Source organism: Schistosoma haematobium, chromosome 1 (genome assembly GCF_000699445.3).
Source record: "Schistosoma haematobium chromosome 1, whole genome shotgun sequence".
Taxonomy (NCBI): Eukaryota; Metazoa; Platyhelminthes; class Trematoda; order Strigeidida; family Schistosomatidae; genus Schistosoma; species Schistosoma haematobium.
In genome coordinates, this window is record NC_067196.1 from 83,742,742 (window position 1) to 83,760,336 (window position 17,595).

Sequence of the window (17,595 nt, forward strand, 5' to 3'; positions counted from 1 at the left end):
AAAAAAATCAAATCAACTTCTGTACTGTACACTGTGTAACATCCACAATGTTGACACATGTATTTTATTCTATAAAGTATATCTTATACTATTACCATCATAATGTTTTAATTTTGTGTACAGTTTTTGTTAAAGATCGATTTGCATTACGATCTTTCTAGAGTTATCTTGCACAGTTTGACAATAAATCCAAATTCCCCAAGCCCAAACTTCATCCTTTCTAAAAGTATCGGCTTAAACCGAATCTAATCGTTAAAATCAAGAAACTATGTGAATATATATATATATATATATTCATTGGTTTATAAGTTACACACATAGGTAAATTGGTTGCTATGTCACTTAAAACTAGTAAGAATCAAAAACTTATCTTGTTTAATGTTAAATTTGTCTCAACAAAGAAAGAACAACAAATAAACATTTATTTTGTGGATTATCTCCAATTACTTGCAAACTAATCTGTTTCCATCATATTTAACAAGTGAAACCAACATAACTAACAACTTCAATGTAATTAGTCAGTGAGTTCTATCAAAATTTAATATTCACTGCTCCATTATACATAACGTTTTAGGTGGATACTGTACCCGGTTACAGTAATTTGGATGGAACAGTTGTCCAATGCTTATTAGTTCTCATAATGATGTTGATTTAAGAAAAAAAATAATCTTGAATTGTAAATAATCACCTCCAGACAACCATTTAAAAACGAATATCCGGACAATTCTTTATTGTAGCAACTTAGTACAATATATGAAAATCTAATATTGAAATAAATTACAATTACAACTGTATAAATCTCTGTTATCACTTACATTTATAGATCCATTAGAAATATTTGATCCTATACTTTGTTGTGAATGAGAACGTTTTGTTGTATCCAGTTGAAAATAATGACTAGCAGGATGATAAGAACCTTTATTTGTTCCATTTCTTATTGTTGTCGATTTTGATAAAATTGTATAACGTCCAGTAGAATTATTTGGTTTATCTGTATATCCATTTGTTTGATGAATTCCACTGTGATTAATATGATTTAAATCACGATCATTCATAAAATCATTCACATGATTTGATTTAATCATGTTAGGCATAGTTTGGTAGTAGCTAGGGTTAAAAGCATAAAAAAAATAGAGGGAATATCATGAATGATGTATTCTATTTGGATGTAATTATAAATTAATGGTAAATGTCACAAATTGAAATCATGAGTCGATTGAAGCTAAACCACCATGGAAAACCTGGAAGCACTGAACGGCCATTTCGTCCTAGTATAGGACTCCTCAGCAGTGCGCATCCACGATCCCGCACCACGAGGGGTTCGAATAATCAAAAGAATTATGTTCAGTAAACTATACCAGTCAAAATTATGATTCAGTTTTAATTTATATTTATCAAACTATATTGCATTATTAACTCCGCCTATAGCTCTTCTAGAGTTCCCAAGCCCGGGTAAAGGAGGAGGATTGGGCATGGGGTTAGCGACCCCATCCCCTAGAGAACTAACTCGCTAAAAAACGCTAACCAGGAAAATAATATATTCCATTATTGACTTAATCTAAATAGGTAAGCAAATTTTCTTTATATATTCTAAATACCTTAAGTTATGTAGCTTTATTTAGTAATGGGGTAACCAGTGAGTAAGTTAAAATTATATTGAAGTGATGTTTCCATTCATGAGATTTTGATTCATTTATAAATTAGTTCGAAGAACGGTTAACTATTATGACAACCGGGTCAGTTGTGAAGTAGTAACCCACTGATGATAATAGTGGATGTGTCCTCAATTTCATGGATTAGTTGAATTTACACGTTTATGGCGCGGCCTGCCGGCTCAATGGTCTAGTTGGTTAAGCGCCTGGCGTGAGACTGATGGGTCTTGGGTTCGAATCCCACGGGGCGGAGTCGTGGGCGCGCACTGCTAAGGAGTCCCACAATGGGACTTAACGGCCGTCCAGTGCTTCCAGGTTTCCCATGGTGGTCTAGCTTCAACTGACTCATGATCACAACTGTTGAAATTACTACAATCTCCACAGAACCCCTTTTGATACTATTTACCTTATTAATTTATCCATGTTCATCAGCATAAATCAAAACTTTGAATATTGGTAACTCAAAAACGATGATCCAGAGGAATGGACAATAAATTGTGGATATGAAATGCCAAGGAGTTCCATATTAGGATTAAACGACCGTCTAGTGCTTCCAGATTTTCAATAGTGGTCTAACATCAATTGATTTATAATCTCAATCAAAAACAATCTCCACAACCCCACACTGATAATAAATAATTGTTTTCTCTTGGCTTAATAAATCTTAGTATTAGGGATTCACATCTATACATTGCATTTAACCCAGGATCTACAAGCTATGCAGTATAAATCCACTGAGAAAGATTTCATCGTCAGTGTTTTAAAGTAATACGAATTCATTATGTAATTTAGTGGTCATCCATTACCACTGACGCTAACTCTATCACGACTTCTGGAATAGTCTTCAAAGAATGATTCACTGATATCCATTTTTAATGAAGTATCATATAGTTCAATACTTGTCATTTGAAATAAACAAACAAATTTGGTGATCGAAACATGAACATCTATGTAGATCATTAAGTATGTCCCTTTTATTTTTCCTCTTAATCCGTCTATTTTACTGGTGAAGAAAAAGCCATAAAAACTTAAATTTTCACTAAAGTCAAATGTTGATTTCAATGATCATGTACGATACATTCAAAATCATACCTTTTCATTAAGTCAAAAAAAGTACACTAATGACAGACAATAATAGAGAAATACCAAATAGTAGAAACAATAACTAAGGATTTTTTTAATTCAGCCAATAAACTGCTGTCAGGTTTTTCAGTTAAATCCTTGAATTCGAAATGAAAGATCCCATTTTCAGAGTCTCGATATACGTAAAGGTCTACATTAACCTATCTTTATAGCTCATAAATCCAACAATTTTATGGGAATCATTGATGTTTTCAGCTCTAATATAATAAATACGACTCAAATGTATATACTAGCTCAAGTTAAATAGTGTGACAAGTTTAGAGTCTAGATAGAAGAAATAAAAGTAACAAACACAAACCTTTACCCTCTTGGACATTAGAGTATGAAAAAGGAATAATAGGAATCTTTTACTGTTAACGGGGCCTCGATTTGTGGTAGGAGCAGAAAAAAATGATCGCAGAGAAACAAAGGAAAATTCAAAGATCAAAAGTCATTGTTTTCACATATGAATCCTGTCAACGTTTGTAATATGATAGTTGACGGAACATTGAAAAAATTCGCTCCCAGGGTGCGAGATCGTGGATCACTGTGTTGAGAAGTCCTATCCTATGATATATATATCATGGGATAGGATGGGATGGTTAGAATTATAATTTATTAAAAAAAACAGTTTTCACCATTATTTTTACTTAAGTATTAAATTTCACTTCATAAGGTGAATTCAAACAAAGCATAACAAATGACGATTACTTAACATTTACATTCATTGTACAATGAATCATAGTTACTATTACACACCTGATTTTGCCTTGACCTTATCATTCTACATATATTAGGTACTGTTCACTGTGTTTAAAAATATCCGGTCAATGCGGTTTTATTGCCTGTTTATTTATTTATGAGGTATAAAATGTTTACTTTTGTTTGATGAATCATTACCAACTGTAAACATAGTGGTCATGTAAATGCCAATAGGAGAATAATTTTGACTTGGATAAAAGAAAATAGAAGCATCATCACTAACAACAGTTTGATGAGTGATTATTTCAAGTAAAAAAGGAAACAACAAAATACCAGTAGAAGAATTATTTTCTGAATATAAAACTTAGTAGTAGTAGTAGTAGTAGTAGTAGTAGTAGTAGTAGTAGTAGTAGTAGTAGTAGTAGTAGTAATGGTCAGTGTACATCTTATCACTTTATTCAGTGAATAACTTGTCTTATGTGTAAAAATAAAAAATGAATTGAAAAATTCACCCTAGTGCACAAGTCAACGGCCACCTTGAGTTTGTATCTTAGTGGACAACGCGATGACATTTTAAGCAATCATTACCAGGTTCGAATCACGTAGTGAACATCAATTCTGGGATACTAGGATGTTCACCTAATGAATCTGAAATAGGAGAAAACTCATAACCTAGATTACGTTGTTAGCTGCCATCTAACTCTGTTTATAAAGCTTGGGGCTAGATTAATGTGTAAAGTTGTTTATTTTTAAAGAAAACTCCTTCGGAGCGATGCGTTCAGAGTTGATTAGATGATCCTGTGTTGAACTGGTAACTTTTTAACAGTCTCCTTTTAAAAGCCGCGCCGGGTAATGTTCTGAGATGCTTTATGTGGCCAATTTAACCTGCCCCACACGATGCACATTGAGGTGACCCAAAGTGAAATTTTATCGTTAACACATCCATGAACGGTAGGCCGTCTTGAGAAAACAATGCAGAGCCTAGCTGAGTAAAAGGATTTATTCAGGGATTTGGAAACTCGCCTATTCAAGATTTTGGCAGCCGTGTTTTTCTTTTGAACTGTTGGTGCCTTTTAAGCATTTTGTCTAGGTGTTAAGTTCCTATCGATGAATCTAAGTGGATAACCCCCGCGTCTTATATTCCATCTATAGACTAACGCCTCTAGGTTTGATAGACGATGCCCTCCAACAGACACACATTACCTAGAGCTGGTGTAAGCTTCACTTCTGTTGGTCGGCTGACAAACATACTTTCTTCAACTCCCCAGTCTTGACCCGAAAGCGAAGACTGCAGACAAGCTCCCATTACTACACTGAAACCATTAAGCCCGTCAGCTATTGAGAACATTCATTAGCTTATATACATGACATACTGGACCACATCATACTATAAAATAGAAAAGCATACTTCTACACAAATAGGCTAAAAAGTGTCAGGGAGACCGCAAATTAGCTAAAGAATTACACTTTTGTCAGTATGGGGTTGTGGAGACTGTTAAGATTTTGATTGAGGTCGTGAATCGATTGATGAAAGACCAATCTTGAAAACCTGGATGGCTGTTTCTTCTCAGTATGGGACTCCTCAGCAGTGAGCATCTACAATCTCTCACACAGGATTTGAACTCAGGACCTTCGTGGGTGCGTATCGCTGAGGAGTCCCGAAATAGGACGAAACGGCTGTCCAGGTTTTCAATGGTGGTCTAACATCAATCGGTTCATGATTCCAATGGAAAAAAACAACTATTTAAAACAAGAATATGACATTTTCCTATTTCCAACCACTGGTATTTCTGCTCGTATATCAGTTAATTGGTTTTTACATTATTTAACCTAAAAATGATTCATATACAAAAACACAATTTATATTGTACTAGCATATCAACATCAGATATAATGTCATTCTTTACTAATTGTTGCTTGTGGCTAACAGATTTGAATAAATTAGAAAAAATATATATAATTGGTGGGTGTTTTATTCTTCTCCCAGGGATTATCATGTGTAAATATGTTTGCTTTTTTAGAACATTGCACAGATGAATCAAATGACAAACAAACAACTAAACAGACAGATAAAAATAAATGTCTCAGGAAAGATAATGAATAAAGAAGGGATTATTAGGTAGTTGGACTAATAATTCATAAATTTCATTGAATACCGACAATAAATTATGAAAAACTCAGCCTTGTAAGCAGAACGTTTAGTAATTCTAATGAACAATGGGTATGTTGTTTATATGAAAATCATAAGTTCAAATGGGTCTTGTGGATATTATAGTAATTTCAATGGTTGAGATCATGAGTCAGTTGAAGCTAGACCACCATGGAAAACCTGCAAGCACTAGAAAACCGTCTCGTCCTATTGTGGGACTCCTCAGCAGTGCGCATCCACGACTAATCTTCGAAATTGAGCGACACATCCACCATTGTCTCCAGTGAGTTACTATCTCACAGCAGACCTGGTTGAATTCCACTGGTCACTATTTCTCACTAGAACTCCAGGATATACCTCTTGAAGCCAGTCACTAGTGAGGAAGAAACGGCCTTTCAGTGCTTCCAGGTTTTCCATGGTGGTCTAGCTTCAACTCACTCATGATCTTAACCATTGAAATCATAAGTTACTAAACTTTTCATATCATTCAAATTTTCTTTTCAGTTACGTAATGATATTACCATTTTTTTACTTGGTGAGAATCAGGTTATACTTAGTTGAAATTTGGTTATTAGTATGCAACCACAGGTTAAAATTGGGATAAAGCACAAATAACTCAAATTCTTCTTTTTATTATTAGAATGGGGATTTGTAGAGATTGTATTAATTTTAACATTTGAATTCATGAGTTATTCTAAGCTGGACCATCATTGAAAAACTGGAAGCACTGGACGGATGTTTCGTTTTAATATGGGATTCATCCACAATCGCACACTAGGGTCTCGAACCCAGGACCTTATGTCTTGCGTTTTAGCCGCTAAGAATCAGTCAGTTGGCATTTCCAACTTTATTCCGTCCAACAAACCCAGTGATATTTTTGTATTTAGGAGTTTCATCCAAGTATAAATTAAGAATAACAAGTTGTTTTCTTACAGATCATTATTTTAGGTCATATATTAAATGGTCTCCGCTTCCTAAAGAAACTATTTGAGTGTATTTATATGGTGAATATCTAACGATATGAAATGTTTGTAAGTCGAAACTCTAGACGAAATTTAAAGCTCGGATGGGCATTCTAGTAAATTTCCTTTTTCTGAGATTGAGTAAGACTCTGACATTTTCCAGAACGAGGATTCAACCATCCAACTCAGAAAATAAAACGATACCAGAAATGTGTTAGTGGGTTTCGTATCTTTAACGAGCAAATAAGAGAAAAATTACTTCAGAATGAACTAGAAACCATACGGGTCCGAATGAACACACCGGAATGTTTTCATGAGAAAATATTTTTGATAGTAAGGAAACGAAGTCAGAACTAATACATCAGTGAACCAAACAGAATTTAAAGCCCAGTGATTTATGTTTGGCTCAAGTTTTACTCCTCCACCACATTATTCATTTCATTGGTTAAACTTTTTCAATAGTAAATATGGAGCAGTTTTATACCTTTTACTTTTAAGTAAATAATTGAACAGCTTCCGAAAATATGGACTGAGAACCTGTATCATCCGTACTCGTCAAATTATTTTTACATTTCGATTATCGTTTCAAGAAATGGTAATAAGGTCATTTACTTTGAATTATCGGGTGTAAATTTCAAAGTGGGCCATGGTATAACTCAAAACACTTACTATAGTCCAGTAACTAAGATTCTGGGTGTTTATTATTATCTCTTTGTCTTCTCCAAATATATCGAAACGTAATTTATAATAAATAATTAATTTTATTAAAAATACTGTTATCCTGTAGATTGTAATTATTTACTCTGAAATATACATATTTAGAGCAATAAAAGCCATATTAATGGTGATATAACCATTCCATGGTGGTCTAACCTCAATCGACTCATGAATTCAACTATCTAAATTAATATAATATCCACAAAACCCCTCTCTGGTAATAATCGTCATTATGCTCACTAGTGACGGTTTCCAAGAGGTAGTTCCTGGAGTTCTAGTGAGAAGCAGTGACGAGTGGAGATCAACCGGGTCGGTTGTGAGATAACAACTGATTGAAGACAACGGTGGACGGTGGATTGGTTGACGCGAGACATCAACACTTTTGGACGCCAGCTCAGTGGTCTAACGGTTAAGCTCTCGCGCGCGAGACTGATAGGTCCTGGGTTGGAATCTTGCGAGGCGGGATCGTGGATGCGCACTGGTGAGGAGTCCCACAATAGGACAAAACGGCCGTCCAGTGCTTCCAGATTTTCCATGATGGTCTAGCTTCAGTTAGCTCATGAATTAAACTATTAAAAATTACTACAATCTTCACAAAACCCCATTCTAAAAATAATAACTAATTAAGTCATTTCTCAAAAGAAATTTCGGTGAGACTATAATTTATGAACGACCTTTGAGCGACGCTAAAGTGACGCTGAAAGTGTCTACCTATTTACTAGGGTTAAATGAGGGTTATAAAGCAGTTTAAAGAATAAGGACTATGATTTACACTTGATGGTTAGGTTTCAGATTTAGGGTTTTCATCACGAACTGATATCAACTACAATGCCAAGACTTTATTTAGCCAAATGGGTGAATGAATTTCGCGTCAAAATCTCAGACCTATTATCATATATCTAATTAGTTCGTCCATAAATTATAGTCTCGCCGAAATTTCTTATGAGTTGAAGTTGAATAATACCAATAAACTATTCATATATTTTGATAGCCATGGTAACAAACATTTATGATTAACAACCGTACTACTTCATGAATTGAAACTTTCTTAAAGTATGTGTATAATGTATTCATAAATCGAATTAACTAAGGAGTCAATTGACAAATTTGAATATATTGAAAATAATATTCCGTCTCTATTAACTATGATAGCCTTGGTTAAACCTTTAGTGACTTTTCTTGCCCGATAATTTATTTACTATGATATAACAGTAGTAATACTGTCGAAAAAAACAATCGTTTATTTTTTAAAAAAAATTAACCAGTCTAAAATATTTATTCGAACAATACTTGATCACATGAGATGTACTGTTAAAGATCTGTCTAGATTTCGATCAAAATTGTTATTTATATTGATTGATGTATGGTGTACGGTAGCGCAACTTCGTGGATTGGTTGAAGTTAGACATTAACACCGTTCGATGCCGGCCGGCTCAGTGGTCCGATGGTTAGGCACTCGCGCGCGAGCCAGATAGGTCCTGGGTTCGAATCCCGCTGGGGGTGGGATCGTGGATGCGCACTGCTGAGGAGTCCCATACTATGATGAAACGGCCTTGCAGTGCTTCCAGATTTCCCAGGTACAATATTACGATTATAAAACTCTTAGTGAAATTGAATTAGTTCGTTTTATTAGTATGATCTTTATCTGTACTTGACGTGTATTCTCTTATTTTAGATTTATATTTAATTCTATCATATGTTGATCAGTATAAAAAGAATCCTGTTGAATTAGGTAACTTTGATATAATCTTCTTACTGTGTTCAGAAATCATCTGTTTGTTAAAATACTCATAAATTTAACTACAGGCTAGCTACTACTTGTCATAAGAATTATAGTACAAACGTTTTGACTGTAAACTTAATAACATTGGTATAAGTCAATATTAACAGTGGATTACTGTTTAATTCTGTTAAATACTATTCAAAAGTCCCTTATAGTTAACAGGAAAGTAAAATCTACACTCCAATATCGTATTAAACTTTGTGATTTGTAACTTGAAATGTCACATTTTGTCAAAATTCATTTTCATTTTTTAAATCCCTCTATCATTCAGAGTCATGTACATACTGTATACACTATAAGTTTCGTTTATTTCATTACTTGTTTCTAAGACATATAAATTCTCTTACAAAGTCTAGCCTTCTTTTTTCTTATATCTATGCGGTTTTCGTTATTGAATGATAGTGTGCTTTGTGCTACTGATGTTGACAGATATAAGTAGTATGTTTCATCAATCAAAAGTGAAATACCTGGCAGAAGAAGATTAAGAAGATCGAAGAAAAGGGTACGAGAATAGAGAATGATTGGTATGAAAATGAAAGAACAATGAAATCTGAGACGATTGATTGGCATTTTGCAAATGAAGTATTTATTTTGTATGGTTCTCAGATTTTAATAAGATATTCTGTAATGTATTAAAATACATCCGATTTTCCCTACTTGTGTTCTCGTTCACTACAATAGTTGTATGTTAGTCTGCCAATCACTTTCTCAAGTTAGGTTCACTCATTTATTTGTAATATCTTCTTGATAGTATTACTACACCAACTACAAATTACGACTAAATGAGTTACATGGGTTTAGTAATGAACAATGTTAACAATTATTATACGACATATTATATTATAAAGCATCATATTAGCCCAGCTTTAGTTGTTTAACAAAAGATGAGAGATTTTTTAGATTTATAATATATTCGAGAGGTAATTTCATTCAAAGTGAGTATCAGACATGTTCATAAATAAATCATTTTTTATAATTCCAAAAGATTTAATAAAAAACGACTCTATAACTGTTTATACTCTATTAAACTTGTCAAGTTTTATCAAAACACTAGAATATTTGGAACCTGAAATATAAATTAATCTTGATTGAGACCATAAATCGATCAATGTTAGACCGCCATTAAAAATCCGGAAACACAGGACAGTTGTTTCGTCATAGGACGGGATTTCTCAGCAATGTGCATCCAAGGACCCGCATGCGAGATTCAAACTCAGTATCTTCAGTTTCGCGCGCGAAAGCGAGGTTGAAATCCCGCGTACGCGATCGTGGATGTGCATTGCTGAGGAATCCCATACTAGGACGATATGGCCGTCCGGTTCTTCTAGGTTTTCATTGGTGGTCTAATATTGATCACTTCATGAGCTTAATGAGAACTCAACAATCTCCACAACCTTGTACTGATAAATCAATATAAAATGGGTTTCGAAAAAAGCCACGTATTTAGAAAAATTTAATTCGAATTCAAAAATCTGAAAAATTTAAGACTAATATATATATTGAATACTTTGATTCTAAATTAATGGAATATATTCACAATACAGTCACTGTGAGAGGTAGAAACATTCACGTAGCTGGTCAGAATCATCGATAGACAAGGGGGATTTGATACAGATGTAAATGCACGGATTACAAAAAAGGGCAGCACTCCCACAACTGAAAAATATCTAAAACTCAACACAACTTTCTGAAAGTGAATAGCGAAATCAGAACCTTCAATACGAACGTCGAGACAGTTGGTTATATTGTACGGAGATGAAACTTTAAGAACTACATCAATCATCATTAAAAGAGTACAGGTATCGATAAACAATTGTCTACACGAAATACTGAATGTACGTTGACCGGGTACCATCAGCAACAACATACTGTGAGAGAAAACAAACCAGCCTCCATTTGAAGAGGAAATTAGGAAAATACGTTGGAGGTGAGTGTGACTTACATTACGGAAATCATCAAACTGCATCGCGAAGCAAGCGCTAACTTGGAATCTTGAAGGGGAATGAAAAAGTGGAAGGCTGAAGAATACACTATTCTGGGAATTAGAAACAGACATAGAAAAAGGATGAATAGGAACTGGAAAGAATTGGAAAGCAGAGTGGAGGACAGTGGTAGATGGAGAATACTGGTGGACGACCTAACAAGTGATAGTAATTAAGTAAGTAAGTATTCACAATGACTTCGGCCACATGAGGAGATAATTAAATAAAAGAAATCTAAAGAATTTTATAAATCAATCAAACTGCTTTTATCAAGCACACAAATTCAATTTATATTGGAAGAGAATAAGTGAAAGAGATGATGACACAGTCAGTCAAGCTATGACTTAATCACTTGAAATACAAATAATTAAGTAAATTGTGAAATCTTTGAGATACAGATAATCGTTTGATAAGCTTTTATTAATGTTGTCTTTTTACATCCCTTAAGGTTTGCTTGAACAAAAGCAAATATAAGTTGAGATACTTGAAATGAAATTTATAAATGAATGATTTCCAGTGAACATATCAGAACGAGAGTACGTAAGTTATCTTGTCTACCTATGTTGAATTCCATCAAAACAACAATGTTTTTCAATATCTAACTAAATGCTGTTCATATGTGATTGATTTTTCTGAGTATTGAAATTAAAAGGGAAACCAAGGTATCAAAATCGAGACATATGCACATTATCTCTATTGGCAGATAATCGTTATTGGATTTTGAAGGATTATATTTCAAACACTATGAAAATATTCAGGGGAAAATGTCCTACTAGAAAACAGATGTTTAGTTACAATAATAAACAAAGTCAAACTATGAATGTGAAAAGACTAGCTTACTATATAAAGTTAAGAGCTTTACCATGCACTCATAGAAGCTGGGACATGTGTTACGTATGCCCAACCACCGACTGCCCCAACGAGCGATTTTCTGGTGTAGGAGTAGTTTGGAAGAAGGATAGGGGCGGCCAGACCAAAACACGGCACAGATCTATGAAGTCACCGACAAGTGGACTGAGCCATGTTGGTAGGTGTGGACTACCTCGTTGGGATCCGCGAGACGATAGCAACCGATGGTTAGGGACCTTGGATGACATGGCTAAAAATCGTTTGCAATGGTGCAGGTGCATCCATTCTTTGTTTTCTCCCAAATTCTAATCTTTTGAATTCTTCATGTTCCTTCTTTTTTTCTCTTTCCAAATTTATTTCACCGGATTATACTCCTTGAATAACATCTTCAAACCCTAATGTTTCCGATTGCTGCTTATACTTTTACTACCTCTACCACTATGGGATTTGAGTCGACAACTACATCTCTGTGCTAATGTGGAATGACAACTCGAACTGATGTACATACGTAAGAAGTTCTACGTTGTTGAATAATTGACTGACTGTTCAAACTTGGCTATCTTTATGACTAGACTGAAATATACTAGCTTGAAAACTTGTTCAGAGAACACTTATTACGCCGTTGTCTATTGATAGCACTGAGATCAAAGGTACATTTCACCACCCTCGGTGGATTTTTGCTGCCAAGAATAGTGTTACAAAAATACACAAATAACATAACAGAATTCTGTTTTGATATCTTCAAAACAGTTGTCGTTCGACTTTGAAGTTCCGTTTACAAGTCAACAAAATTGTTATCAATGAGAAATTTTTTTAATGGTATAGCCTGTAAGAAATTCTCAACCATTAATATACCTATGCTATCCTTTGGATTAACGATATCCGTACAAGCAAAATGTTTACACAGACTATTCATCACAAAATATGAAAATGATCGATTATTATTATTATTATTATTAAAATCGGATCATAATTTGGTTATCGATCATAATCATGTTCACTTTTCCATAAGATGAAATCTTATCAATCAAATTTTAACATTATTAGTACAATAGCATATAGTAATATGTTATGAACATGTTAGCATATACGTAGTGATTGATGTACATAGATTTTTTCACCTTATTTATAAAAAAACCAGACATTTAAATAAATTTGTAAAGTAAAAATGTATGTTAAAGTGCACTTGAACAGTTGTTCTCTATATAATTTTATCTTTCAAAATGCATTTTGTGAATCTGTGTAAAATATTGACCATATATATATATATATCAAGAAAGTTTTATTAAGTTATTGAATTGGTTGTAGTTTGACATTAACACTGTTGGACGCCAGCTCAGTGGTTTAAAGATTAAGCGTTCGCACGCGAGACTGTTAGGTTGTATGTTCGGATCTCGCGAGGCGGGATCGTGGATGCGCACTGCTAAGGAGTCCTATGCTAAGGTGAAACGGCTGTTCAGTGTTTCCAGACTTTCTATGGTGGTCTAGCTTCAATGGACTCATGAATGCAATTATTAAATTACTACAATCTCCACAAAACCCCTCTCTGATTACTGAATAGACACTGGATACTCTTTTATTAATAAAATAAATGTTTACTTTGTTGAAAAACCCTTGTAGTTTTGACACTTATAACAGTTCACGTGCAATTGAGTTTGTTCACATTTAATTTGGTTAAGCTCTTTTGTTAAATTATTTAACGGATAGAGTCATTCGTACAATAACAACTTTTCTATACCATTGTACCTTTATTATTGTTGCACTTGTATGAATATGTATGCTTGAGCATTGCTTACTGCCTATGCATATATTCATTCTGCTAGCCTTAATATTAGTCGCTTAATTGATTCATTCACTTCACTATGTATATGTATGTACATTTTAATCCTGTTCATTGACTCGCTGATTCGACTCGCACACTCACTCGCTTGCCCGTTTGCTTTTCGGCACTATTCTTTCATGCTTGCTTAGCGTACCTGTAATTTTGGTGATCTGTGCATGATTCAATAATAAACTTGATCAACACTTTGTATTCGACTTCTGGTTTATACACCGTTGGGGCATTATCTAATGACGGTTATCAGGATGAACTGTATGCGATGGTTAAGAATTATATTGAATACCGACCACAACAGTATTGGTAAGCCCGATGTGATTCAAACACGCAGCCTTCTGATTAATACACCGTTGGGGCATTTATCTAATGACGGTTATCAGGATGAACATGAATACGACGTTTAAAGATGATATTGAATACCGACCACAACACGCTTATTTTACATTAATTTAGATGTTGTTTTCCTCCTCAGTGATTCATTTAATCTCTAGATCATTTATTTTTTACTATCAAACTTAGTGGAATCTAATAAATCACTGAAAATAATGTTGCACATTCGTCTACTATTTCAATGTACATCCGTAATTCTTATCATTTATTCAAAATCTTCTCTTCCTGTGTATAAACTCCAAATGTGGAAAGATAAATTACAATTTGATGAAATCAATATTCATTACACAAATTCTTTACAAAGTATAAACATGTACATAAAATTAAATGTAACCAAATGGTATTTTATTAAATGACTCATTCAAAGAAGAATCTAGAAACTAAATATTTCTACCTACCCTAACCATATTGATTAAACGATATGTTAGTTACCAAGTTATTTATATATTTTTTCTTCTTCATCTTAGAAACATATTCATTTTTCGATGTTGTTAACAGCCTTAGAAAATAACTAGTTTTATCTTATATGAAATAAACTTGAAGCATTTCTCATAACTTGGTTCTTTGTTTAGTTGTTCAAGATTGTAAGTGTCAGGAATTTGGTTAGATAGTTTGTATTTCACGATACATTCATAAACAAAATGTTCATGAATGCATTTGTTTACGGGGAATTAAGTGCCTAGATCATTCATATTTACAAATGTCCTTTATAGCATCTTACAAGAAAAGCTGTTATTTAACATTTTCTGCTAGCCAACTGAAGTTAACTAGTTGGATTCAAAATTATAAAGATTGAACAAGATTGAGGAAAAAACAAAAGGTGACACTACAATTGCATCACCGTGATCAATGCTGAACCATGTTATCAATCGAAACACTTAAATACATAGTTATAGTCCAATGCATAATATGCTATCTGTCTAGACATTTAAAGCATTATTAACAACATATGCTTTCGTAATCATCTATCTGTATCATTCTTTGAGACATTCCTCATTAGGTTAGCCATTCTAATCGAAATAGAATTTTCTCGTGGAAGTACTGGCTTTATTGGAAAGGAAGTAACTTAAAATTAAAGATCTATAGATTTCCTCCTCTCTAGAAAGAATTGACTTATGGGTTAAATATTTGACAATTGTCATAAATAAATGTTATAAATATGGTTACAAGACAGCCATAGAAACCATCAATTATCGTAAATATAGATTACACCTTGATTAGTAAAAGCTTGAATTACCCACTGAACAAAATAAACAAATATTAATAGACAGTTAATGTATTCAATTTTTAACTTAAATTTAAGATTTCATTGTTATTTGATCGTAATATACCAAATCATTTACATGAGTTCCGTATAAATTTTCAAATGCTATTTTCAGTTGAACAGCCCTTAAACATTGTTATTCTATAAGCAAAGATGGACAGTGGCTAGTAATGGACACGCGTTTCGTCCTATTCGGGACTCGTCAATTGGATGTACCTGTATCCCAGAGTTGATGTTCACTCCGAGATTTGAATCGAGTACTGATCGCTCCAAACACTATCGTGTTATCTACTTAGCTACTAAGTCCTGATAGCTACCTGTTTGTGCAATATGGGAAAGTTTAAATTCACTTGGTGTTGTTTACTTGTACTTTCCCATTATTATTTAGGACTACAATTGATCAATCTTTTGTTTTACAGTTTGCGTGTTATGAATAACTCGTATAATCAAATTATTGTATGAAATATATTCTACACTAATGATGATTTAAACATCAGTTTAGATATTATCTTGCATGACAGTGATTGTATAACCATAACAATTCAATTTTCAATAAATAAGTTACAAATTTCGATAGAGCAATGAGAATGTGAAGTTGATCTAAAAGAAAATGTGATGTATTGTTCAAAATGTATGATGTAAATACATCACATTTTTCCTGAGATAAACTCCATCTTCTCATTGCTCTATCGAAATATGTATAATAGACTAAATACTTTAAATTAGATTAAACTATTGAATCCTACATCAGATGTATCAGTTCAAGTAATCAAGATGATATCAGTTATTGAATGAAAGAGAAATATATAACTGTCTGTAAGGACCTTAGTAACATTTTTGAAACAAGGAATTACCAAATGTAAATGTTTAATGAATCGTCAACAGAAAATGAAATATTTTGCTTGGTAGTTTTACTATAAATATTGAACACCTTCAAAAGTTATTTTTTAACAAATCAATCCCAAATGTAACCTTATCAAAATAATTATCCAACACTTACCGAAACGATTATAGTTTTGATGAATGAATCAAAGTAATTCGTATAATTCGTATACACAGAATAAATATGGAAATTCTTTGTTTAAATTGAATTCTATTTTGTTATATAATGATTAGGATGTGCTTCCAAAAACTTCCCTCCTATATATTACAATCAAATATTGTTTTATTATCCATTTTATAAATTTTGTAATATTATAAACATGGAATTACTTTATCATATTATTACTGTGTATATTATTTGTTGAGATTTCCTATTTCAGCCCTGCTTCATTTAGTAATAACTTTTGATTGGTTCACTTACATTTCTTCCTTATTCACTATAGAATTATACACATTTATTGTGTTATTATTGTGTGCTAATACAAATATGTCCAGTCATCCATTTGGTCATTAGACCAATATCCCATTCCTCTTTTTTTGTTGTTGTTTTGTTTTACAAAGTTCCGACCAAATCAATAAAAAGTAATCGATCATGTCTGTAAAAGTCTTTATTAATAAGTTCACTGAACTGGGAAATTGATGATGTTACTAACAACAATAACAACAACGACAGCAACAATAAAAATGAGAGTGAAATCATCGAAACAGTGGAATTTAAGAAAAGGGTAAGGTTGAAATTTCGTAATCTAGTTAAAAAGAATTTTGATATTTAAAAGACAGTTGTCTAGAATTCGTTGACAATAGTTAACTTCCAAGAAGATTATTTATTGTATTTTCTAAAGAAGAAAAAAAACAAACGATTATAATGTTGCATTCTACTTAGTAAAGTGATTTGCATATATTTAAATTAGGTAATTAGAATGAAAAATTTAGATAACAAACAATAATCTATTTTCTTATTCTAGACAATAATGAATCTGTGACAAAATATCAAAACCTTTGTTTGGTACCAAAATAACAAAAAATATAGAGCATCTGTTAACAATGTATATTGTCAATGGTTGAGATCATGAGTCAGTTGAATCCAGATCACTATGGAAAACCTGGAAGCACTGGACGGCTGTTTCATCCTATTGTGGGACTCCTCAGCAGTGCGTATATTTTAGTTAGTTTCGTTATATCATTTCCTTTACAACTATGAATTATGAAAATCTAAATGGAAAAGAAACAACAATGTTCAAGCATGAAAAGTGTTATAGTCTAATCTAATCTACTGGATTAACGATATATCTATTAATTCCGTC

The 17,595-nt window shown here is 33.0% G+C and overlaps 1 protein-coding gene across 1 annotated transcript in view; it reads right to left on the reverse strand.

Annotated features, from left to right (window-relative positions):
• MS3_00002301 (uncharacterized protein) overlaps positions 1 to 16,628 on the reverse strand; it is a 67,615-nt gene extending 50,987 nt beyond the window's left edge. The window contains exons 1-2 of the mRNA XM_051209879.1: positions 16,410 to 16,628; positions 816 to 1,107 (exon numbers count right to left, since the gene is read on the reverse strand). Of these exons, the coding sequence (XP_051075350.1) occupies positions 816 to 1,094 (279 nt within the window). The 5' untranslated portion in view covers positions 1,095 to 1,107; positions 16,410 to 16,628. The remainder of the gene's footprint in view (positions 1 to 815; positions 1,108 to 16,409) is intronic.
• Positions 16,629 to 17,595: the final 967 nt, after the last annotated feature.